The sequence below is a fragment of the Phacochoerus africanus genome, chromosome 3 (assembly GCF_016906955.1).
Source record: "Phacochoerus africanus isolate WHEZ1 chromosome 3, ROS_Pafr_v1, whole genome shotgun sequence".
Lineage (NCBI taxonomy): Eukaryota > Metazoa > Chordata > Mammalia > Artiodactyla > Suidae > Phacochoerus > Phacochoerus africanus.
This window is the reverse complement of record NC_062546.1, coordinates 198651665-198678306: the sequence shown is the minus strand read 5'-3', so window position 1 is coordinate 198678306 and position 26642 is coordinate 198651665. Positions and strand designations below refer to the sequence as shown.

The window sequence follows — 26642 nt, the reverse complement described above, 5'->3', positions numbered from 1 at the left end:
TCCACCGACCCCTCCTCTCATCCTTTAGTCTCCTGTCTCTGGAAGCTGCTTCCTGCCCCCGTGCTGGGCCGTGAATCAGGCCTGGCCCCAGCACTCTGGTCTCATGCTTTGTCCTGTGGCTCACTGCCTGGTCTCAGGTCTGAATGGTCACAGGTGTGAGCTGGATCCTAGATCTGCCTTCTTAGTGAAGTTTCCTTTTTTTTTTTTTTATTTTTGCGTTTTAGGGCTGCACCCAAGGCATCTGGAGGTTTCCAGGCTAGGGGTCTAATCGGAGCTGTAGCTGCCGGCTTACACCACAGCCAGAGCAACATGGGATCTGAGCTGTGTCTGTGACCTACACCACAGCTCATGGCAGTGCTGGATCCTTAACCCACTGAGCAAGGCCAGGGATCGAACCTGCAACCTCGCAGTTACTAGTTGGGTTCGTTAACCACTGAACCACGATGGGAACTCCTTGGCGGAGTTTTAACACAGAGCCAGCACCTCTGCTGTCCCTCCAGCCCCCCAGCCAAACTGCCTGGAAACAAACCCGGCCTCCCCACAGGGGGATCCCGACCGTGGCCTCTACTCCCAGGTGCCTGGGTCAGCCCCCATGGGAGCCCTCGTCAGCCTCTGTCCTTCTGCCCCAGGCACTCCACCACTCCCTACCCTTCTCTACATGCTTGGGCTGTTACAGAGTTTTCTCACACACTCCCTGGCTCTTCTTCCATCAAGTCCATCCTATTTTTCCACTTCTTAGAGATCCCTTGCTGCTCAGGTATGAAGATCAACCTTTAAAATACAAATCCGTTTGGGAGTTCCCGTTGTGGCTTAGCGGTAATGACACCAACTAGGAACCATGAGGACGCAGGTTCAATCCCTGGCCCAGATCAGTGGGTTAAGGATCCAGCATTGTCATGAGCTGTGGTGTAGGTGGCAGACACGACTCAGATCTGGCATTGCTGTGGCTGCGGCATAGGCCAGCAGCTAGCTCCAATTCAATCCCTAGCCTAGGAACTTCCATATGCTGTGGGTGTGACCCTAAAAAGCAAAAAAAAAAAAAAAAAAAAAGATGGTAAGCATTATATATATTTTACCAAACTGTATTTTACAGTGAAAAAATTTAAATACATATACAAATGAAACAGGCTTTTTCACTATCACGCCCACTCCCAACTCAACAAAAGAAAACCATTCTTGGGAACCACACCTCCATCTGCCAAGAAATGTAGCCTGTGGGCAACCAGAAATCTAACTCTGTGGGCTGGTGGTATTTGAGCCCCATGTGGTTGTGCTGGAGATGAGGCCCAGGACTCCCCAGCATGTCCGTTCCAGCTGTGGTGGCCAACACATGCCATTCCTCCCACCCAGAGCACACCCCCACCCGCCCACCCACCCACCCCTCCGTGGCCTTTTCTCTGTCCCAGAGCTTGGGGAGCTCCCCCTCCTCCTCTGATCTCCAGCAGCACTGTCTGTCCTCTGCTCCTCAGCAGAGGCCACCGCCTCCCAGCAGCGCTGTGCTCCCACTGGGCTCCCACTGCCAGACGAGACCCCTGGAAGCCTCTTGGCTTCTGGGGACCTGGAAGGACAAGACAGGTGTTCCAGGTGTGGAAAGGAACAAGGTGCTTCTGGGCTCTCGGGGAGCGGGCAGAGTGTGTGACTCACAGATGGACCAGTCCAGGATCTTGTACTATCAAGGGATGGTTTGCGAGCCCTTAAAAGAGGAAGCAATTGATCACCACGGGTTTCCCGTGATTCAAGGATTGGTCTCGTTCACTTGTTTTTAAACTTCTATTATTTATTTATTTATTTATTTATTTATCTATTTTTAGGGCCACACATGCAGCATATGGAAGTTCCCAGGCTAGGAGTAGAACTAGGTGCTACAGATGCCAGCCTACACCACCGCCATAGCAATGCCAGATCCCAGCCTCAACTGCAACCTACACCACAGGTCACGGCAATGCCAGATCTTTAACCCACTGAGCGAGGCCAGGGATCGAACCCGCATCCTTATGGATGCCAGTCGGATTCATTTCCGCCGCACCACAACAGGAACTGCAAACTTCGCTCTTAAACTGCACAGCTCAGTGATTTTTGGCGTGCCCACGAGCTTGCACAGCCATCATCACTATCTAATTCCTCCTCGTGTTCATCAGCCCAAAAGAAAGCAATTCAAGGAGCTCCCTGTGGCTCAGTGGGTTAAGGATCTGGTGTTGTCACAGCTGTGGCTCAGATTGCTGCCATGGTGCAGGTTTGATCCCTGGCCCAGGAACTTCCATGTGCCACAGGCTCCGCCAAGAAAAGAAATTCACGCCCTGCAGCAGGCATTCCCCATTCCCTCCTCCCCAGCCTCCATCAATGACTAGTTTGCCTTCTGTCTCTGTGGATTTACCTGTTCTGGACCCTTCGCATACACAGAAGCAGACACTATGTGGCCTTTTGTGTCTGGCTTTCTTCATTTAGCATCATGTTTCAAGGTTCACCCTCGCTGCAGCACATTATCAGTCAACACTTTATTCTTTTTATTTATTGCCAAATAATAGTCTATTGTATACAATATTTTGTTTATGCATTCATCAGCTGCTGGACATTTGGGTTGTTTCACTTGCAACTGTTATGAATAATGCTGCTGTGGGAGTTCCTGCCATGGCACAGCGGAAACGAATCTGACTAGGAACCATGAGGTGGAGGGTTCGATCCCTGGCCTCGCTCAGTGGGCTAAGGATCCGGCGATGCCATGAGCTGTGGTGTAGGTCGCAGACGCAGCTTGGATCTGATGTTGCTGTGGCTGTGGTGTAGGCCAGCAGCTGTAGCTCCAATTAGACCCCTAGCCTGGGAACCTCTGTATGCTGCGGGTGCAGCCCTAAAAAAAAAAAAAAAAGCACAATAATAATAATAATAATATGGACACTCATGTACAAGTTTCTGTATGGACATATGTTTGCATTTCCCCTGGGTATATATCCAAGAGTAGAATTTCGATTTCATATGCTTAGTGGACTTTTTTTTTTGTCTTTTTTTTTCCCTTTTAGGGCCACACCCACAGGATACAGAGGTTCCCAGGCTAGGGGTCTATTGGAACTACAGCTGCTGGCCTACACCATAGCCACAGCAACATAGGATCTGAGCTGCGTCTGCAACCTACATCACAGCTCCCTGCAACGGCAGATCCTTAACCCACTGAGAGAGGCCAGGGATCAAACCTGCCACCTCGTGGTTTCTGGTCAGATTCATTTCTGCTGCACCACAGCAGGAACCCCACTTATTTGTTTTTGAAACAAGGTTATCGAGCTGGTCCAACAGAAAACCATGATGCACCTGTTATCTCTGCCAGAGTCAGCAAAGTTTCTTGCTAGCTGTACAGGAGTAGCTGCCCATACAGTTCAGTGGATTTCCTATTAGTTGTGGTAGGGCCACCTAAGAAGGGTGCTAACTCTCAGATGTGCTGGTGACACAAACCTGGGGCAGAATCCAGGCCCCCCAAATCTCAGCAACTGGTGATATCCAGGGATAAAACAGAGCAAGGATGAACACGAGGTCCTGAACATAGAAGTAATTTTGCTTCTGAATATGTACCCAAACCTGAAAGCAGGGGCTCACATGGATATTGGCATCACGTTCATAGCAGCACTATTCACAGTCACCAAAGGCAGCAACAACCCAAGTGACCATCGACGGATGAATGGAGAAACAAAGTGGGGTGTGTAATTCAGCAGAACATTATTCAGCCTTAAAAAGAAAGAAAGGAGGAGTTCCCATCGCGGCTCAGTGGTTAATGAATCCGACTGGGAACCATGAGGTTGAGGGTTCGATCCCTGGCCTCACTCAATGGGTTAAGGATCCGGCATTGCCGTGAGCTGTGGTGTACGTCGCAGACTCGGCTCGGATCTGGCGTTGCTGTGGCTCTGGCGCAGGCCAGTGGCTACAGCTCCGATTAGATCCCTAGCCTGGGAACTTCCATGTGCCACGGGTGCGGCCCTAGAAAAAGACAAAAAAGAGAAAAAAAAAAGAGAGGAATTCCTGGGTGGCCTAACAATTAAGGACTTGGCCTTGTCACTACTATGGCTCAGGGTTCGATCCCTAGCCCTGAGAAATTCCACATGCCATGGCGCAGCCAAAAACAAATGGTTACAATGGTAAATTTTATCTTTTTCTTTTTATGGCCATATTTGCAGCATATGGAAGTTCCTGGGCTAGTGGTACCAGCCTACAGCATATCCATGGCCATGCGGGATCCTAGCTGCATCTACGACCTACACCGCAGCTTACAGCAATGCCCATCAAGCGAGGCCAAGGATAGAGCCCGAATCCTCATGATACTAGTCGGATTCTTAACCTGCGAGCCACAATAGGAACTCTGAAAAATGAAAAGTTTTAAGTTATACATCTTAGGGCAGAGTCCCACAGTAGAAGTATGCTGGCCCCTTAAGTTATATACACCTTACCACAGTTTGGTGTTTTGTTTTGTTGTTGTTGTTGTTGTTTTTTAGGGCCACACCCTGGGCATACGGAGGTTCCCAGGCTAGGGGTCCAACAGGAGGTATAGCCACTGGCCTACCCCACAGCCACAGCCACGTCAGATCTAAGCCACATCTGCGAGCTACAGCACACCTCACAGCAATGCCAGATTCTTAACCCACTGAATGAGGCCAGGGATCGAACCTGCGTCCTCATGGATGCTAATGAGATTCATTTCCACTGAGCCGCAATGGGAACTCCCACCTTACCACAATTTTAAAAGGAAAAAGGCAAGGTCCTATAACCCAGTCCTCCCAATTGATCTCTCAGGTTCAGGTCCCCAGGGAAATAGAGACCAGTGGCTCGGGGATGACATGTGGACACAGGCGACACTCCAGTGAGCTCACGAGGCTGCTGAACCCCACGGGGTGAAAATGACAGCAAGAACACAAAGCCCTGAAGCCCAAATAAAGGGGCACAGCCCTGGCCCGTCATGAGTCTGTTCCACTCCAGGCCAGTCCCACACTTTGGGGGGCCTGATAGGCGGGGGCACCCGGAAAGGTGAACAGACAAGACCCTGTGCCAGGATGGAGCAGAAGGAGCTGGGAGTATTCGGCTGCGGCACCTGAAGCGCTGTCTTCAGATTATTCATTTAAACGTCCTGGAGTTCCCGTCGTGGTTCAACAGAAACGAGTCTGACTAGCATCCATGAGGGCACAGGTTCCATCCCTGGCCTCATTCAGTGGATTAAAGATCTGGTGTCGCCGTGAGCTGTGGTGTAGGTCACAGATGCAGCTCGGATCTGGCGTTGCTGTGGCTGTGGCGTAGGCCAGTGGCTATAGCTCCAATTCCACCCCTGGCCCCGGGGACTTCCATACACAGTGGGTGTGGCCCTAAAAAGACAAAACAAATAAGTAAATAAACTTCCCAAGAACATTCCAGGAGGACTGGCTCTGTGTGTGGACATGACAGAGACAGGCTGTAAGCCAAGCGCAAGGAAGAGCTTTCTGGCAAAAACAGCTGGCACAAGACCTGGGGTGAGAAGAGCTTACAAACAGGCCAGAGGGACAGTTTCTATTACAGAGAGTCCTGCTGCGAGTAAACAGGCTTCCATTGTAAATCAATATAAATCGATAAAACTAAAACATAAAATAAAATTATCATTAAAAAAACCAAAGTAAACAGGCTTCTTTAGTGTGGAACCTTCCAGAGCCTTCCATATGGTCATGTGTCTGAAACGTAGCAGAGGGAAGAGCTCCCAGACTCATCTGACCACATAATCCTCTACTGTCCAGGTTTTCCACTAGAGAAGGCGCGTCTTGGCAATCTAGTGTTCCAAGGAAAACACTTTGGGAAACGGGCAAATTCTCTGGGCGAATCTGCATTAGAAGGGCGGCCAGGCAAACGACCTTTGTGTTCGCCTCTGAACATCCTCTGCCCGCTGCTCAGCATTCGGTTCCAACGAATTTGCAGAGACACCAGGACCCCCTTTGCAGAGGGTTAGGGTCTGAATGCAGAGAAGAGAGGCAGGGGAGGGAGCAACTGAAGAGGGGAAAGGGACCCCAGAAGCAGAAGATGAACTGTGACAAGAGAAGGTCAGAGAACACGGGCAGGCGTTTATCCCCACCCAGCAGAGGCAGGAAGGACCAGGCTTCCCATTCACCTGAGCCCGCAGCGAGCCCCGCCTCCCCAGCACCAAGGGCTCTCGGATGGGGCCCACGTGCAGGGAGGGGCTCGCAGGCCTGACCCCTGCCTTTCTGGGGTTCTGAAGAGTCAAGAAGGACAGAAAACCTCTTTTAGGCCCTCAAACCTGAAACATTCTCCAGGCCTAAGCAAAGGGACAAATATGTGAGGAAGGGCCTTGGCAAAGTCTGGGCCACAGGCTAAAGGCGTTCCAATTTTTTTTTCTTTTAGGAAGTTCCCAGGCTAGGGGATTGGAGCTGCAGCTGCTGGCCTACACCACAGTCACAGCAACAGCAGATCCAGCCGAGTCTGCGACCTACACCACAGCTCATGGCAACACCAGATCCCTAACCCACTGAGCGAGGCCAGGGACTGAATCTGCATCCTCACGGATACTAGTCGAGTTCTTAACCCTCTAAGCCACGATGGGAACTCCTTCAATTTCTTTACATAGGCAGGAAGTTTGGGTTTGACAGATTTGCTGAGCATGTGCAGGGGAGCAGAAGCCCACCACGTCTGCGGGCAAATCCCAGTCAGAGGAAAGGGCCGAAGTTGCAGCGAAAGCAGGCGCCGTCGGCATCCTGCTGGGAGCACTGGTTTGGCACAGGGACAAAGCTGGTGTGTGGACTGAGAAAGGACATCTCCAAAGCGAGAAGGGCAGGGAAGAAAGGGGTCACGAGCCAGCCACCGCCTCCACTCCCAGGGACTCAGTAAACACCGCGTCCCTTTGTTCCTGCATAAAGCACCAGCCAAGCGCCGCAGTTACGTCCTGGCAGGACTATAAAGTGACCACATCAGAAGTGTCCCCACCCCTCCCCGTGGACCTGGGAGTCATAATCCAGAAGCACATCCTGCCCTCTTTATTTTTTTCTTTTTTTTTTTTTTTTTGGTCACCCCCATAGCATGTTCGATTCCTGGCCAGGGATCGAACCCGAATCATAGTCTTGACCCAAGCTGCTGCTTCCCTCCGGGCCTGCATTTGCAAGACAGGCAGGAAAGCCCCCCAGGTCCCCCCCCCCCCGCCCCCTCGTGGCCTTACTGTTTTATTTGCCCCCTCAAAGCATCCAACACATGTTTAACACACATAGTGGGATTCAGAGCTCCTAATAACTACAAATGATCTGCTTTGCTGTTCACAAGACAGTCTCACATCGACTAATTCTTTCATCTTTACAACAGCCCTATGAAAAATTAATAGGAGCCGCCTGTGTTTAGTGTTTATTGAGTGCTTACTAAGTGCCGGGTACTGTGCTAAGTCACCTCATTTAATTCAATGAGCCACCCCACTTGACAGGTGGTGAAAGCTGGGGTACGCGGTGAAGCCGATTCCTGTGGCTCAGAACCAGCCTGGGCTTCCAAGCCCAGTGCCTCGCTTGACGTGGGAGCAAGAGAAAGCAGGAAAGATCATTAACTGAGATTTTACTCTGTGCTCCTTAACTTGGTGGGGAGCCAGGGGAGAGAGGGCATAGGCAGTGCCCCAACAAACAAAGCACCAGTTAATCAATCGTGAGAGTCACGCCTTTTATTATTGCCGATGACTGTGGCAGAAATAATAGCAGCCACGTTGCTGAGTCCTGCATGCGTGTGGATCTGATTTTGGTCTTGAAGAGGCGTCAACTTTATGCCCCCATATGTGAAATGATGAACGTTTGACCAAATTTATCAAAATTAAAATGATTAAAGTTTGACCAAGGCAATACTGATGTCTCCCAAACATCTGAAGAAACAGGCTCACCAACGCAGCCTGTCAGATTGGGAGTTGTCACTATGGCGCAGGGGTTAAGAACCCATCTGCCGTGGTTTCAGTCACTGTGGAGGTTCGGGTACAATCCCCAGCCCAGCTCAGTGGGTTAAAGGATCCGGTGTTGCTACAGCTGTGGCAGAGGTCGCAGCTGTGGCTGGGATTCAACCCCTGGCCTGGGAGCTATGATACGCCACGGGTGCGGCCATAAAATTCACTAATTTATTTAACACTGGAGATTTAACCCTCCAGTGTTCCTCTGAGCTTCACTGTCATGCTGATGAAGAAACCAGGCCCATCCAGGTCAACCAACCCCACGGTCCCTAGGCCTAGCAAGGTTAGCCTGGGGTTTAGGGCACGGGGAGGGCATTCCCCAGCTTGAGCCCCAAGCCCACCCCCTGACCTCAGGGCTGGGCATCACAGCCACTAGCGACAGGTTTGGGGGGAAGGAAGACTTGCTATCGGGTCAGCCCTCATGGAACCCAAAGGTTCCCCTCCAGGGACAGTGAGAGACAGAGACCAGTCAGCCAAGGCTGAGACCGAAAGAAGTTTCTGGGGGACGCTGTTACAGGGATAAAGGCCCTTCTGAAGGTTACAGGACAACATCTACCAACAGCTTCACTCCACGGTGGGTGTGGCTGAAGGCAGCTGGAGGAGAGGACCCCCAGGAGAGCCCCCCGAGGCTGAGCCAGGGAGCGAAGCCTGCTCAGAGCCCCTCTCCTCAGGAATTGCAGTGTGAGAATTCCCTTAGACAAGGCCATCTGCAAACAGGGCATCTTACACCAAACCTTGGGGCCTTTGGGGAAAATGAAGGCAACTGGACTTGTTTTCCTCATTCCAGAAACCTCCTTTGCTCACCCCTTCCCCCCCACAAACATTCCAGCACATGCCCTGCAATTTGGAATCCAGCCCCAGGGAAAAGGAGCAGCACCTGCCCGGGCCGGAGCTGCTGCTGCTGCCGGCCTACACCGTGGCCCCCACAAAGCAGGGTCAGAGCCACATCTGCGACCTACCCCATAGCTCCCAGCAACCCTGGGTCCTTAACCCACTCAGTGAGGCCAGGAATCGAACCTGCATCCTCACGGATCCTACTCAGGTTCATTCACAACAGGAACGCCTCCGGTTTTTTTCTATAATTTAAATTTTAACCCAGATTTTCCTTTTTTCTTTTTAGGGCTGCACCTGCAGCATATGGACATTCCCAGGCTAGGAGTCGAAAGGGAGCTAGAGCTGCTGGCCTGTACCCCAGCCACAGCAACAAGAGATCCAAGGTGTGTCTGTGACCTACACAATAGCTGGCACAACGCTGGATCCTTAACCCACTGAGGAGGGCCAGGGATCGAACACACATCCTCATGGATACTAGTTAGGTTCATTTCCACTGAGCTACAACAGGAGCTGCCAGATTTTTCTTATTAAAGGCAATTCAGGATATTAAAACCCAAAACACTTGTAATTCCAAGACCTTGCATCCCTTTTTTTCTCCTAGGTCTTCCTTCTAGCCCTCCTCTGCACTGCTGAGTTTTTTCCACGTTTTGTCTTTTAAAACGTCCTCATTCATTAGAACATGATAGAATGTAATAAGAGAAAAAGAGGAGTTCCTGTCGTGGTGCAGTGGTTAACAAATCCGACAAAGAACCATGAGGTTGTGGGTTCGATCCCTGGCCTCGCTCAGTGGGTTAAGGATCCAGCATTGCCATAAGTTGTGTGTAGGTTGTAAACGCGGCTCAGGTCCCGCGTTGCTATGGCTATGCCGTGACCTGTGGTGTAGGTTGCAGACCCGGCTCAGATCCCACATTGCTGTGGCTGTGGCTGCAGCGTAGGCCGGCGGCTATATCTCCGATTAGACCCCTAGCCTGGGAACCTCCGTATGCCACAGGTGCGGCCCTGGAAAAGACAAAAAAAAGAAAAAAGAAAAAAGAATGTGTGTACATGTATAACTGGGTCCCTTTGGTGTACTGCAGAAATTGACACAACGTTGTAACTCAACTATAATTTTAAAAGATAAAAAAGAAAAAGAAAAAATAAAAAACAAAAAGAAAACCAAATAAATAAACATTGATATAGTACTTTTAACTACTCTATAGACCTAATTTGAATTTTGACTGTTTTCCTACCAATATCCTTTAAAATCTATTACTTTTAAATTGTACCTATTCACCTCATTTCTGCTTCAATTTGAAATAAATTGAATTTGTCTTGTACAATAAAACAAAATAAGGAGTTCCTGTTGTGGCTCAGTGGTAAGGAACCCAACTAGTATCCGTGAGGATGTGGGTTTCTTCCCTGGCCTCATTCAATGGGTTAAGGATCTGGCGTTGCCTCGAACTGCAGCACAGTTCTCAGACACAGCTTGGATCTGGCGTTGCTGTGGCTATGGTGTAGGCTGGCAGCTGCAGCTCTGATTCGACCCTTAGCCTGGGACCCTCCATATGCTGCAGGTGCGGCCCTGGAAAAAAAAAAAAAAGGCAAATTAAATAAAATGAAATGTCCTTATTCCCTTCATCTTCCTATTCTCCAGGAGCCATTAGGGGGAGATTCCGGTCCCATGAGCACTGCTCGTGGCCCTGCAGACACAGGCCAGGGTTCAAACCCAGCCCTGCCATCCCCTTGGGAGAGATGGGCTGGCGAGCCTGCTGCAGACTGATGCTAATGGGAGCAGTTCATGCCTTGCAGAGTTGTAGGGAGCCCAGAAAGAGATGACACCCCAGCCCTGGCCCCCGGCCCCCAGCCAGCAAGCAACGGGAGGGATATTTACATACTGAAAAGCAGGACCTGTCCACAGCCATGGAGAGGAAGTACACATCTTCCAAGGCTGCTGCCCTGAAGAGCTGCCCACACCCCCCAGGGCCTCAAACAGCCTCCACTAGCTTTAGCACCTGCAGGAAGCCCAAACCCACGGCCTGCCATGGCCCCGTGTGCTGAATTTCCACGGAGCCCTTCCTCAGTGATTCTCACCGCCCAGCCCATCCTGTGTGAGGCGATCAGAGCTGCGAAGGGAATAGCGGGGCTGGGTTTGAACCCAGCCCTGTGTCTGCAGAGCCACGAGCAGCGCTCATGGGACTGGACTCTCCCCCATCTCCTTTTTCATGTCCAGTGAAGACATGAGAAGTCTTCATTGGACGGTGGAGTGGGATGGAGGAAGGCAGGATGGGCTGAGGTCCCCAAACACTGGGCCCGCAACCATGCGTGCCTATGACAAAGGCAGGCAAAGCCCCTGCCCTGGCCAATGAGGCCTCCACCAAAAGCCCACGAGCAAGGGGACGGCAGCCGGGGCACGGGGGCTGGTTTCCAATGCCCGCCCCGTGCTGGTCCATGAAAGGCTTGTTCTCTCCGCTTCCACGGTGCAGAGCCCCTGGGTTTTCTTGGTTTTCACCTGACCAGAATAATCCTGCTATCAAGGAAGAAAGAATCGGGCCAGGCTTTGTCTGCCGGAGGGAGGCTCTGGCATCAGAAACTCCCCAGGGACCTCCAGGGAGTAGGGGGTTTCTCAGGAGGACGGCATGGCCCCAGAAAATTCAGTGTTGGGAGATTACCTACACCTCAGAGCCCTAGGACATTGGAATAGCCCAGCTTTTCTTCAGAAAGGCCTTGTATGGAAACCATGCCTTGCCTTTTCAAAGAGGCAGGCTCTGGCCACTGCAAGGGTGGGTGGAGGACCAGCAGCGTCACGGTCACCCGGGATGCAGAATTTCAGGTCCCTCTCCAGACCTGCTCCATCAGAACCTGCTTGTTCATAAGACTCCCCGTGTTGCCCAGGTTCTTTTGAGTAGAAGAAGGGCACTGTGCCAGACAATCCCCCAAGCAGGTGGCCTTTCCCGGGGCCACAGTGTTCCCAACTGCGCCTATTCCTGCGAGCACCAGGGCTCCCCGAGATCACAGGACCCTTGTCCCTCCTCCAGGCTACCCTGCCCGCCCCGTTCGCCCGTCCTTCCTTGTGATTTGCTGCAGGCTGGGAAAACAGATCTCCAAGTGTGTTACAACTGCATGCAAACGAAGAGTAAGCAGGCTCTGAGGAATTAAGTACCAAAGCTTTGGGCCCAGAGTCTGATTTCCAATCAGGCTGTTCCCAGCGGCCTCTGTGGGATGGACGCCCGGCTCAGTGAGTTCCATTCACTCACTCACCACCTGGCTCACGTCTACCTGGGGCCTCTCCAGAGCAAAAGGAAGCACAAAGAGTGCTCCCGGGGGAGCCAGATGTACAGACAGTTGCGCTGTGATAAGGCCGGAACTTGAGCAGAGCTGGATCTAACAGCATGTGCGAACCGTGGGAAGGCGCCCCTGTCACCCAGGGCGGTCCAGAGGTGCCAGGATGTCCCAGAAGCTCCCACAAGGCGTTCTGGGAGAGCCGTGTCTTCCTATGGGTAACAGATGCAACCCCCAAAGAGTGACTTCAGAGGGCTGTTTCAGTGTGCTCGGCTCCATGTGCAGGAAGGATTTGGGGGGATGGGGAGCAGGGTGGAGAGTGGAGGGAACAGACTGAGGCGTTTGGGGAGCACACACAGTCCTTGCCGGGAAGAGATGCAGGGAGGTGATGGCGAGGTGGGAGTGGGCTCAGTGAGTGCCTGCTTCTGTTCTGTGCACAGCTAGTGCTGTGGGGATTCCTTTCTGGCAAATATCCTTTTTCTGATGAGAGGCCAACATCTTTCCAGGCTGCTGGAGACCAGGTGGATCTCCCAACCATGAATCCCAGGGGTCTATACAAGGTGTCTGGAAGTTGATAAAGAAAGATAGGGTAGCAGGGCAGAGCTCAGGGTACCCACCCCTACCCCTACAGGGCACCCACTATGTGCTCAGTGCCCTGCAAGACAGCAGAGTGGACACAGAGTCAGGTAGCTGAGACCTGGGCCTTCAGGACAAGCAGAGAAATCCGCTTTGTCCCTAATTCAGGCGGCGGGAGTGCACAGCCACCCCCCCCACCCCCACCCAGAGACTCCCACCTGGATTCAGGAGAGGATTCAGGATTCACGCTCTCAAACGGGCTGCCTGCCGTAACTCCCCATCGGAAAAGGCCTCAAACTGGGAGACTTCAGCTACATGCACATTCTCCCGCTGAGGCCAGCAACCCAGGGTGGAAACAAAGCAAACCAGCTCCCGTGACCACCCCCCTGCAAAGGAAGGTGCCGGTGACAACCAGTTAGCAGGTCAGGAGCGCAAAGTCAGGAGCACACATGCCCGACCCTCTGGTCACGAATGGCTGAGTGGAGTGGGAAGAGTGTCCGAAAGCTTCCGCGCTTACAAGTGTAATCCGGGCAATTCGGTCTATCGGGGCCTCGGTGGGGGGGCTCCACCAGGGGAAGGGGGAGGGCGGTGATGGCTGGAAGAGTGCTCCTGGAGTCACAGTGCCCGGGTTCAAGGCCTCGGTGACGGCCTGAGTTGTGCGTCCTTGGGCAAGTTACTCTCTGGGCTTGGTTCCATTGCTGTTGAGGTTAGAGGCAGGCAGATAAGCAATCAGCTTATCAGTAAGCTTATCTATAAAGGCTCATTTTTTTGTTTCGTTTTGGGGTGATTAAGAGAAACTTCTCATTGAGAGAAAGACCCTAATCCTGGGGTCTGTCCTTGGTCCTATGAAATCAGGACACTTTTACTGGCTTTGAGTAAACAGGTACCCGGGGACTCCGTGGGAGCAAGCAGATCTGGGAATTTAGTGTTACCAGCCATCCATTCAAAAAGGAGGGGGGCGTGGTGCGTTGGTGGTATCGTAGTGAGCATAGCTGCCTTCCAGAAAGGAAGGGGGGGAAGAAAGGGCCTCCCAGGGGACGCCCCTGCCCCCAGCACTTCCTGATGGAGGCTATGGGGGACCCGCAAGAGCTCTTCTGATGGGGGGTGTTGAGAGGAGTAAGGGGGGGTTCTTTGTTGTGAAGGTGCAGTCATGAGATGCTCCCCTCAGCTCCCAGCACCTCTCGTAAATATCCTCATGGGCTGGGGACCATGGCTGGAGGTGCCCCTGGTAACCAAGTTATCTGAGGAATTCTCAGGAGCCCTGTGGATCTTGGGGGACAGGGACCCCCAAACGACCCGGGGTTTCCACACCCAGACCCGGTCAGGTCTGGCACAGCCCTGGCAGTGCCCCAGCCCAGGAGTCACAGAAGGAAATGGCCAGGGGGAGGCGCAGAGGGAGGGAGAGGCCAGGGGCAGCAGGCTCCACCGAAAGGGGACTGTGGGAGGACTCAGCTGTCCCTCCAAATAAAAAGGAAAAGCACCCGGGCTGCCAGCCTCTGGGTCCTCAGTCTCCATCCCTGCCCACGGCTCCCGTGCCAGCCGGCCCCTTTCCTGTGCTTCTTCCAGGCTGGTACCACCTTAAGTGCCCAGACCGGCTGGGGCCTGGACCTGCATCTCCCTCAGCGGAAGGAACCTGGGGCTGGAAGGGAGTGACCTAGTTAAGTGTGACTGCACACCGAGAGGTCATGTGATCTTGGGGACAACCTGAGAAGGTGGTCACCTTCCTTTTTCCGCATCTCACTTACAGGTGTATGCCAAGGGGGGGGGTGGCACTGTCAGAGGGGACCAACAACCCCACCATAGGCCCCTGTTCCTGGCAATCCTGGGAGCTGGGAAACTCCACTGGGGCATAATTCGGGCCTTGGGGCAGCTCCAGAAGCAGAGCTCAGACCCCTCCTCAGAGGTCAAGCTACCCCAGCCCTGCCTATGGCCCTGGGGTGAGTGTGAGGACTGAACCATAAAGAGCCACTCCTGCTTTCCTGGGGCAAACAGGAGGGGGAGCGGACCCTCATAAGAATCAACGATAATGGACAGATTGGAAATTGGGGGGTATGGGAGAGGGGTTGTGGGGGGGCCAATAAGCCAGTGAGAACAGGAACAGGCTGGGGCGACCAGTGAGAGAGAAGAATGCAACAGCTGCTGTGACTGGTCTTCAGGGTCACTGTGAAGAGTCTGGACTTTGACCCATGGGCAATAGGGAGCTAGTGAATATTGTATATCATCCTCCACCGCCCAGGGTATCTGAAGAGGGAAGCAAGGCAATGAGATCTGGGCTCTGGCAAGAGGGCACAATATGTAGGATGGATTGGGGGGGGGGGCCAAGCAGGAGGCAGCTGCCCCAGGCCTGGAGCAGGTGGTCCCACGGGGCCTGGAGTTCAGGCAGCCTACAGAGGCTGTGCCACCCACGGCCCCATCTGACTGTGCAGGGGAGGTTGTCAAGGATGGCATTTGAGATTTGGTGGCACAGGGGACAAGAACACAGGCTGCCTGGATTCAGCCCCCAGCTCCACCACCTCCATAAGGTGTCATGTTGGGCAAGTTGCCTGGCTACTCTGCGCCTCGGTTTCCTCATCTGTAAAACGAGGGATGATCACGCTTACAATGTGTGAAGGCTAAGAACAGTGCCTGCGCGCAGTAGATGCTCTGTAAGCAGTGGCTGTTGGCAGTGGCTGGGCTCAATGAAGCTGGCCATTGTGGGAAAGGGTGGGAGGCGCCTGAGTCATTTAGGGAGGGGACAGAGACTCTGTCACCGAGGCCAAGATGGGCACAGCTGCGCAGGACCGGGGCCAGCACTTCCCGAAGGCTGTGTCAGAGCTCACCAGGTCCCTGTGGGAGCAGAGCAGGGACTGTCAGTAGCTAGATCGTACCCAGAGAGGGCTGAGGGCTGGGGGCCACCACCCCAGGTACAGTGAGCAATGCTGGGTGGGGCTGGTGTTCCCTGGGCACTGGATAATCCCAAAGCTGGAATCGGCTACAGCCTTGGGGTCCCTTGTCGTTCTGACCAAGAAGAGGTAGCAGGGCCAGCTCCAGGCATGTGGCAATTTCTAAGTCACAAACAACCTCCTACTTCCTGCAAACCTGATCGGAGCTGATAGAATGCCAGGACATTATCATCAACCAGAGTTAGGCTTGCACCGGGAGAGACCACACAAAATCATCTACCTGCATTCAGCCACGCAGGGGCTGGCTGAGCTGAGACTGAGAGAGAATATAGCCAGACCTGGACACCGCCTGACACACACCCCTAGCCACCCACAACTTGTACAAAGGCCTCCGCACCCAGGGAAGTGCCCTTAGCAACAGAACATCAGGCCACCACCAAAAGGAGGAAGAGCCATCACGGTACGTGATGCCCAGCAAAGATAGCAGCTGGCCCATGCTCTCCGCCTCTCTACCTGGAGACCCTTCTAAAAGGAGAGGAAGTCAGAGGTTTGGGATAATTAAGAAAAGAAAGGAGGATGCTGGGGGGGGGGGTGTTGGGAGAAGAGGTAGGCATCAGCGAACAGTTTGCAAAGACAAAGCAAGCGAGATGTGTCACTGATGAACCTGCCCAAGGAAGCCAGCTGGGCTCTCCAAACCCAGAGGCGGGGCGGTGGGGTCCAGGTGTGCCAGGCCCCTTGCAAGACAAAGGCAAAAGCCATTTTATGGAGAGCTGGCAAAGGCAGCAGTTGACACAGACACATATCCCCTCACCCCCAAATACACACATACAGCCTGGAGGTGCCAGGGATCGACAACCACTGACAAAGAGAAATCAGAGGGGCTCTTGATTCCATTGGCAGAAGTTAAGTGTTCCCAAGGAAAGACGCCTTACATTCAAGCATTCAGGAGCCCCCGGGAATGGGCTTCTCCCCATCTAGTCTCCAAAATCCAAGCCCCCCGTCTAAAAGTCTCCCCCATGTACACAAACACACAGGGCCACAAGCTCAGGAAAAGGCCTGAAAGGGACACGGTGGGCCCCTCCCCTCCCTTCCCTGGACCCTCTTTGGGCCAGGTACCTGCCCCCTGGGGGAGGGGGCCCAGTCACGGTCCTTGGTCATTGTCTTCCTCTGGGCAGTCACTGGCCTCAGTGAATCTGTGACAAATGCCGGCCAAAGGGATGCCGGAGGCTGGCTTGGGGGCTGCTTCTTGGAAAGATCTCATTGTTTGGAAGAAGTCTAGGTCCTTCTGCCTCGGATTTCCTCCCAGCTGGAGGGCACTTGGCGAACCTGGCCGTCTTGCTCCCAGTCCAAGGATGACGCCAACACGACGACCGGTGGATGCAGAGGAGACCAGACCAGCATCCCTGATGGAAGTAGCTGCCAGCCATGCCCTTGTCCTTCTGGCCTAGAAGGAACTTTGAAAGTCATAGAGCCTATTCCCCAGCCACCCCAAGAGATGTCCAGCCCCTGCCTGCTGCAAACCTCTCCCTCCATGAAGACAGACCACCCACCTATCAACGGAACTCCCAAGAAAGGGACTTATCACCTTCGAGACTATTCTTTCCGTTTCTCAAGGACTCCGACCGTGAGAAAGCCCTTTCTTCTCCACACTGAACCAAGGCTGTAGCTCACCTCCACTGCCCCCTCACTGCCTGCTTCTGCCCCATGAGGCCCAGCAGGTCCCCACCACACTCCAAGCTCTCAGCCCGCATCTTCCAGCTCTAAGAGCCTCAGCCCCAAGGCCTTTGTTCCATCAAGGGCCGGAATCCCTTCCCAGTCCTAGCGGGCTGCTCTTCCCCGGCTGCGTCCAGAACGACCACCACCCCCTGCCTTGAATGCAGCATCCTCTCAGGGTCTGCCAGGCTACACAGGGTACATGGCAGGTGGATGGCTTTACCAAGATTTGCATTCTTCCCTGTCCAGATCATCATGTTAAATCCAGCCCACTCTTAAAAGCTGGTCCAGCTTCTCAACGGCAGACACCTCTCCAGATCAATGTATATAATCCTAATACCTGGTATATGCTTCACTGAATGAATTTTTTAAAAATCGAATGAATGGGAATTCCTGTCATGGCTCAGTGGTTAACAATCCCGACTAGTATCCATGAGGACACAGGTTTGATCCCTGGCCTCGCTCAGTGGGTTAAGGATCCGGCATTGCCCTGAGCTGTGGTGTACATCACAGACGAGGCTCAGATCCTGCGTTGCTGTGGCTGTGGCGTGGGCCGGCAGCTGCAGCTTCGATTTGACCCCTAGCCTGGGAACTTCCATATGCTATGTAGGGGTGTTGCCCTAAAAAGACCAAAAAAAAAAAAAATGAATGAATGAATACACAGCTCATAGACAGCAGATAAGAAAGGGGCTCATCACTATCCTCACTATGGTAACAGACGTTAGCAAATGTATGGACAGGAGGTCCATGCAGCCTTGGGGGTCCCGAGTCTGCGGGGCAGGCCACTGAGCACAGGTCAAGTTTCATCCTGCAAGATGGCACCATCCACACCCCAACATCTCGGGTATCCTTGTTCGCAGGATCGAGGACGGTGATGCCCTTCAGTCACCCACACTCAAGGGACACAGAGGCTGGGGGAGGCTATGGAGGCTTGTGCCTGGAGGACTCCAAGGTGATGCGGAGGCCGGGCACTGTGAGTGTGAGCATGCCTGTAAGCGTGTGCGAGCCTGCGAGGGTGCACGTGACACACAGATATTCATGAAGCAGGAAGTTAAGAGCAAGCTGTGCAAAACCTAGCTTGTGTGCTGGGCTCCAAAACTGAGGCTCTCTCCCCCAAGTCACGGACTGGCCTGGCAGCCACCAGCTCCCGGGACCTGACTCATTCGACCCATCCTCAGACTCACTGGCTCAGCCAGGCCGTGAAACCAGGCAGGATGTAGCCTGGGTACATCAAAGCCCCCAAGGTCAACGGGAGAAGGCATTTCTATTTACTGGTTAGACCGGGGCAGGGAGGTCTTACAGGGCTAAGAAGAGAAATAAAATCGGTCGCCTGGACCTTAACGCTCTGAAACTAGGCACTCTAATTTTGCAAGAAAGGGAAAAGGTCTTTTTTTGGGGGGGGGGGGCATTATGTGAGATTTTATTTTATTGCATTGTATTTTATTTTATTTATGTTTAGGGCCATACCGCAGCATGTGGAAGTTCCCAGGCTAGGGGTCGAATCAGAGCTGCAGCGGCCTGTCTACACCACAGCCCCAGCAACGTGGAATCCGAGCTGTGTCTGGGACCTCCACCACAGCTCATGGCAACGCTGGATCCTTAACCCACTGAGCGAGGCCAGGGATCAAACCCGAATCCTCATGGATACCAGTCGGGTTCATTACCACTGAGCCATGATGGGAACTCCCGAATTATGTAAGATTTTAATAAGTCTCGTAAAAAGCGGTGCTCTGTTAAAAAGGAGGGGGAGGCTTCCCAGAGAGTCAAGTTGAGAAGTGACGAAGGAAAAGCAGGGAAACTCTGCAAAGATAAACTGCAGAGCCTCCTTCCAGCTGCCCCAATATCACACACGCTGCACAGATCACACCACTGCTTAAGCCGCTCCAGGAAATCGCTCCCCCAGCACGGTGTCTTTCTGCTGAGACCAAGGCCCCGAACAGAAGCCAGCCTGGGTTCTGGCTGATGGCCCGCCAGGAATGCAGACAGGCCTGGGTTCCCTTGTCCGGCCTTCAACCCGGAACCGCCAAACGTGCCAAATCCAGGGCAGGTGAGGGAAGTTCAACTCTAAGGTGTATCACTGTGGACCAAAGACACAATCAGGGGAGTCAGAAGCCCTGGCCTCTCCTTCAGGGGGAGAAAAACTCTTAACTTCCCTGGATTTCCGTCCACTGTTTCCTGTCCGTAAGGCAATTTACTCCAAAGATGCTGAGGAGAGAGCGGGCCGCCACCCCCCACCCCCCACCCCCGGGCCCCACCAGAGTGAACATGCTTAACGGGACTCCTTCACCTCTCTGGCAAATTCCCACACACACGCGTTCCTCCCTCGCTCGAGAAAAGTCCAGGAAGGAGAAAAAGAAATGAGGGTGGGCTGGGGGTGGGGGAATGAGAAGTGAAGAGTTCCAGGACAGCCCCGCCCTTTCGGGGTCCAGGGGTGCTGGCGGGGTGTCCATGATGTCATCATTTCGGATTCTTAATAAAAAGACAACTTGGCTCCAGCTAAACGCTGCGCTCCCCACCCTCTCTTTGGGGAATTGAAACACAAGCTCTTGCTCTGCTGCGAAAACATCACAGCTGCATTTTAAGATGCTGGGTTTGGGTCCTGCATTTAAGTGGTTGCCCTCATTACCTCCCTTTGAAAGAGGCCTCTGGATAAGCCCAGGGTAATTAAAATTTCCTGTCTAACCTTGACCGCTCCACCAGCTTGTATTACAGCCCTGGACACACACTGAAGAGTCAGTTTCTTTGGGGCCTTCTCACTCTTCGTTCAAAATCAGGCCACTATTCTCCTGGCCCAGGCTATCCAGTAACACACTTGGAAAGGGAGAGGGAACGTTCTCCGGCCGGGCTGATGACGCCTCTGGCTTCCCACAGTCATTAGAAAATTCTTTCTTCTACAGTACACCAGGCTCATTTACGGTAGGTCCGAATCATACAAAGACAAGTGACCCCCCCTTTCAAGAACCCAAATTGTTCACAGGCTGGAAAGGACAGGGCCGGGGGGCCGGGGGGTGGGGAATGGGGTTAACCTTGAATGCATAAGAATTCCCTAGGCAAAACATGTTTAAATAGGAAAATCAAATTTAAAAGATCAAACCACGTTTCGAAGTGTCTGCGCGGATCTGTACAGGCCAAACAAAAAGAACGGGCATATACTTTGTTCTGGTCAAGTCAGGTTCTGAGTGAATTCCAAAGTGACATCAGAATCTGGATTTTTTTTCCTTTTTTTTTTTGTCTTTTTGCCTTTTCTAGGGCCTCTCCCACAGCACATGGAGGTTCCCAGGCTAGGGGTTGAATCAGAGCTGCAGCCGCCGGCCTACGCCAGAGCCACAGCAACGCAGGATCCGAGCCGCATCTGCGACCTACACCACAGCTCACGGCAACACTGGATCCTTAACCCCCTGAGTAAGTCCAGGGATCAAACCTGCAACCTCATGGTTCCTAGTTAGATTTGTTAACCACTGCGCCACAACGGGAACTCCCAGAATCTGGATCTAGAAACTGATTAAAAGTGAAATTCTTGCTGAAAGTAAGTGCCCTCCTGGCATGAGTCAAGGGTTTTCTGTTGATCTGGAGTTTGGTGGTTAGACGGTTGGGTTAGGGTTGGGCTTTGGGAAGACAGCTCTGCCTTCTGTTGGGATAGAAATGGTTCTGGCTTTGGTTAAGTCTCAGACACTCCTAAATCACCTAAAAAATTGAAAGTGGTTAAGATTCTGATATTCCTAAACCTGAGGGCCTCCGTGGAAGGGTCCCCCCTGCCAACATCACCACCACCAGGGCCTCCCCCAGGAGGGGAGGAGGAGACAGCCACAGTGCCACACGGGCTGGGCACTTCTGCTTTCTCACAGTGGTGGCTTGAATAGGATCCCCCCACCCCAAATTCACAGCCACCCAGGACGTCGGAATGTGACCTGTTTGGAAATAGCATCTTCGCAGATCTACTCAATTGAATTAAGACAAAGTGATACTGGATGAGGATGGGCCCTAAATCCAATGACTAGTGTCTTTACAAGAAAGCCATGTGGGAGGTCCCTGGTGGCCTAGCGGGTTGGGGACCTGCCATTGTCACCACTGTGGCTCAGGTTCAACCCCTGGCCCAGGAACTTGTCATGGGTGCAGCCAAAAAAAAAAAAAAAAAAAAAGAAGAAGAAGGCCATGTGAAGAAAGACAGACAGACAGACACGCACACACGCAAAGAGAGAGAACACCATGTAACCAGCCAGGCGGAGACGAGCATGATGCATCTACAAGCCAAGGATGCCCCGGATGGCTGGCACCAGCCAGAAGCTGCGCGGTTCTTCTCTAGAGGCTCTGGAGTGAGCATGGCCCTTTCTGACACCTTGACTTCAGATTCCAGCCTCCAGAACAGTAAGAGAATACATTTCTCTTGTCTTCAGCCACCAGCCTGTGATCCTTGTGACAGCAGCTCTAGGGCACTCTCCACTTACCCCGCAGTGGAGCCCTTTAAGTCCCCTCAACAGAGCCCTGAACACAGTCCTGGGCGGGACCGATGACCCACCAAGTGGCCACGTCCACAGCTCAAACTGCAGGCGACATCAACTTCAACAGATAAACCAGATGCTGCAAAGTGTTGGAAATTATTTCACAGAAAGGACAACACACAGCTTGCACATCCACCAAACTTATAGCTGTGGGAGTTTCCGCTGGGGCACAGTGGAAATGAATCTGACCAGGAACCATGAGGTTGCGGGTTTGATCCCTGGACTCGCTCAGGGGGTTGAGGATCTGGTGTTGCTGTGAGCTGCGGTGTAGGTCGCAGATGCGGCGGGGATCCTGTGGTGGTGTGGCTGTAGGCTGGCAGCTGTAGCTCCTATTGGACCCCTAGCCTGGGAACCTCCATATGCTGCAGGTGTGGCCCTCAAAAGACAAAAAACAAACAAAAAAAAGAGGTTGAGCAACTTGGCCGTGATCACAGTTAATGACCCCGGAACCGGGGGCTTCATCCCCCCCTTCCACATTCATGATGGATGACTGGGTCTTGATACTAGGTTTAAGGGGAGGCCTTTCCAAACCACTGTGGGGGGACAGGCGGGCAGCATTCCCCTAGCGGCCCCTGCCCCTGGCAGCCACAGCTGCTACTTGGCCCTCATGGGAAAGTGGTACTTTTACCATCAAGAAACTAAGACTGAGAGGGATGATGCAGCATCCCCAGGGTCACAGGTCCTAGGCCCTGGCCGTCCCTATGCCTGTATGGCTCCTCCTGCCACACGGGCGTCTCCAGCCACTGCTCAGCCATCTCTAACTGGAGCGGCTTTGCCACCCCGCCTTCTAGGACACGGGGGACAATCCCCAGGAAGGTATCTTTGCAGTAACTCCTGCCTCAGATGCCATCACCTGATGACAGGAGCTGCCAGTCCTGCCTCAGACCCTCGTGGCTGAAGCAGACCTGAGCCTGCCCACAGTCAGGGGCCAGGACGGAGCTGTATATCCACCCCCCCCTTCTTCAGCAAGAGCCCCACTGCCAGTCCCCCTGCTAGTCACTCCAGGGGTGGGGCACATGGCTCAGGCCCGGCCCATCAGAGCAACGAGTTTTCCTGGCCACTGCGACTGGTTCAAAGCCAGGAAGAAACAATAGTAAAGCTACAGAAGATATATGCACAATACGGCTTTTGCTGTGGTTTCTTCCCACTGGACTTGCTGGAGCTGCTGTGGTCACACTGCCACCAGCAGGGATAAGCCACTTGAGAATGGGGACAACACAGAGAGGAAGCCGCCTTAAGAGAAGGAAATTAAGCTCTGATGCCATCATCTGAACTCCGAGACCCAGCCACACCTGACATCAGATGCCTGTTGTTTTTTGGGGGGTTTTTTTGTTGTTGTTTATTTTTTTGCTTTTTAGGGCTGTAGCTGCCAGCCCGTGTCACAGCCACAGCAAGGCCAGATTCAAGCTGTGTCTTGGACCTACACCGCCACTCACGGCAACGCTGGATCCTTAACCAACTGAGCAAGACCAGGGATGGAACCTGAATCCTCGTGGATACTAGTTAGGTTGGTAAACCGCTAAGCCACAATGGGAACTTGGCCTTTTTTTAGTTTTGAGAGCCCATTAACTCCTTTGTTGTTTCAGCCAATTTTGGTTGCAAGCGAGAGAAAACCCATCCTAGACTTCCAACTGACACAGCAGCTCTGGAGAAAGAAGTACCATGCACAGGCCAGACGGCCAGCTCTGTGGGACCCCAGACCATACACTGCCCGATTTCAGGACCTGTTGTTTCCTCGCCAATGGCACCTTGCCTGGTCTCCCAAGACCCTCTGATTATGTGCACTCCCTTTATTAGTCTTAGGCCATCAACAAACAAACAAACATCCTTTCAAAGACTGTTCTGCAGAAAAAGAGTAATAGCAATAATACATTGATAATAAATGAAAGAACGGAGTCACCCCAAAGCAACAGCACGATGAAGGCCCTCGAGCTGCCCTCCTGGAATCCAGCTGGACTGCGAGGAGCTGCTGGGCCCTGAGCACAGCCAGTGGGGGAGAAGTTTTCCCAGAAAAGGCACAACCCCACTGCAATCAGAGGGACTCTGACAAACCACCCACTGGTCGCTTTTTCTTCTCTTTCCTCCCTCCCTTTCTTCTTTCTTGCCACCCCTCGGGCGTATGGAGCTCCCAGGATAGGGGTCAGATCCGAGCCACAGTCAAGAACTAAACCGCAGCTGTGGCAACACCAATCCTCAACCCACTGTGCCGGGCGGTGGATTGAAACCCGAATCTCAGCACTCCCCCAACTCTGCGATTCCATTGCACCACAGCGGGAGCTCCTGACTGCTTGTCTATCTACACCCCGGTCGCATTCTTTGGCCTCAACGCAGCCTTCCTTAATGGCCCAAATGAGACAGGTGTTAACACCGGAGAACAGTGTCTGGAAGCCAGAAACCGGGAAAGCAGGGTGTCAGGAAGGCAGAGGAGATGCAGAGGCTCTGGGTACCAGCCCCTGCTGACCTCCGGAGGCGCAGGGGCTGGGGCTGGACCACAGCCCAGCCTCAGGAAGGAGCCCAGGCTCTGGCCACACAGCACCGGCCACAGCGCCTTTAAATAGAACCTCCACAGGGAAGGACAAACACATTCCAAATGCTTTTTAAAACGCCCCAAGCATGACCTGGCCAGCGTCCCCGGCTCCCCCAGGCATTTTTCCGGTCTCGGCCCAATTCTGGAAATAATATTAATAGCTCAGTTAGAAGCCTATGGTGTGCAAAATACTTCATAGCCTTAAAAGGCAGGGACAATTTCTTCCCCCACTTTCCAGATGAGGAAACTGAGGTCCAGACAACAAGGCCAACTACTGGGGTCTCTCCACGCTGCTTCCAACGCCCGGCGTTGGTATCACCATCAGCTTCCCTGCCTCCCGGGGCCGGGGGCTGATGAGGCAGGATCGCAAAGAGACCGGCCAGACCAGATGCAAGCTACCAAGTCTGGTTCCCAAGGGCGCCTTCTGCCCAAAAGGCAAGAAGCGGGTAAACAGACAAGGTGATGCCTCCAGGAGGCTCCCCAAACGCGCCGGCTCCAGGAACGTACTGCTCTTTGGTGAAGAGTTTAAGAAACTCCCAATTCTCAGTCTCTTTTAGTACATCCAACCCCTCGAGCCAGCCGAGGATAAGTTTCCTCTTTTGTTGTAAAAGATAAAAGGACAATGAGGCTAATTTTTCCCTCGGGAGATAAAGGTGGCAGGTGAGGCGCAGCGCGTCTCCGTTTCCTGGAAGTTGGGCTCTGGGCAAATCTCGGCGCCAGTCGGCGGAGAGGGCGGGACCCGCCGTCGGTACCCGGGGGTCTCAGACTCGGGCTCGGCCGCGCGAAGGGAACGTCTGACCTGGGTCAGGGAGAACTGCGACTTCTGCTCTAGAAATCGCAGCAGGGCTGGATACCCGCGCCTCCACCGCTCAGGGATCGCTCCGGGCACGCGGGACCTGGGCGGCGCTGGGTTAGATGCCAAAGGCACCCCTGGAACCCCTGCATTATCCCATCCTGTCCTCCCCCCCCCCCCCCCGAGCCGGGACGTCCAGCCAGAAAGACCGACCCACCGCCGCCTTCCCCCCACCCCTTCCCTCCCGGGCTCAGGGTCCTCGGGGTGCGTGGGGAGGGAGGTTCAACTTGAAGGGCGACGCGGGGCGCTCACAGTTTGAACATGCTCTCCAGGTCCTTGATGAGGCGGCGGCTGAACTCCGGGAACTCGGAGTAGGGGTGGAAGACCTTGCAGCGGCGGGGCCGCGCCGCGCCCTCGTTGATGTCCAGCCGTCGGTTCAGCTGCACACTCAGCTCGGCGTCGGCTCTGGCGATGGGCGCCCGGGCGGGTGGCTGCGGCTGGGGCTCCGGGACTGGGGCGGCTCGGGGCTCAGACTGGGGGCCGCCTTCCTCCATCTCCTCCCACTGCAGTCGCCGCTGCAGCTTGCTCGCCAGCTCCTCGCTGGCCATGGCCACCGTGGCTCTGGAACGCGGGGACGCAAGACCCGGCGCGGGAACGGGGCGGACAGCACACTCCTCGCGGGCTCGCGACTCAGCGACAATCCGCCAAGGCGGCAGGGAACCGGCGGTTGGGTGGAACCGCGGGCGGGGAGGGTGGCGGGCGGGGCGGAGCCGCGGCTTTAAGGAGGCGCTGGGGCTCAGGGACCGCCTGCCAGGCCAGAGGCCGCAGGTGTCTGCGCATCCCGGGGACGTCGACCCGCTCCCCACTCCCTGGGGCTCCGGATCGGGAGCTGAGCGCCTCCCAGGACAGGGCGTGGACGCTTGGATCAGCTCTGACCTTGCCGCGGGCTCCGGGGGAGCCCGGGGACTTTGAGGTCCCCGGGGGAACCGCAGCAGGAATAAGTCTAACTACCGTTCCGACGGTTCCTTTCTCGTCTGGTCCCCTAGACGTGACCCGACCCGACGGGAGGCGCTCGCGGCCCGAGACAGACTGGGGGTGGAGGGAACCGAGCGCCCCCCCCCGGGCGACACCCACGCGACCCACGGCTGGGCATGGCATCCACCCGTCCCGAGGTCTGGGAGAGGGAGGAGCCCACAGGGAGCGCGAGAAAGGACGCGCTGAGTTTCCAACACTCATTGAAAAGAAATGTTTCCAAAACATACTAAAAATACTAAAAGCAAATAAGCAAACAGGAAAAAGAGCAGGCAAGTGAAACGAATTCGTGGCTTTCCTGGTGATAAGACATCAAAAAGAAAAAGTAGCCTGAAAAGAAAGAAAGAAATCAGCGCTTGAAAGGAAGGGTAAAAACAAATACAGTCGTCACTCTCCCTAAGGAAGGCTGACGCTGAAGGCTGTTACGTCAGCCAGGCATTGAAAACAACCTTGTAAACACTGGTCTGCCCGTAGTGGGACAGACTCAGCTCTGACTGCCCCGCTGGAGCTGCTGATGCCAGGGTGTCTGCCACCGCGCCTGGCTGTGGGCGTCTGAGACCTGGGACAACAAATAAATAAAGGAAGATAAAGAATCTTTATAGCTCTTCCC

The 26642-nt window shown here is 53.8% G+C and overlaps 1 protein-coding gene across 1 annotated transcript in view; it reads right to left on the bottom strand.

The window, feature by feature from the left end:
- EFHD1 (EF-hand domain family member D1) overlaps nt 1-25983 on the bottom strand; it is a 48941-nt gene extending 22958 nt beyond the window's left edge. Inside the window, exon 1 of the mRNA XM_047773777.1 lies at nt 25313-25983. Within this exon, the coding sequence (XP_047629733.1) occupies nt 25313-25608 (296 nt within the window). The 5' untranslated portion in view covers nt 25609-25983. The remainder of the gene's footprint in view (nt 1-25312) is intronic.
- Nucleotides 25984-26642: the final 659 nt, after the last annotated feature.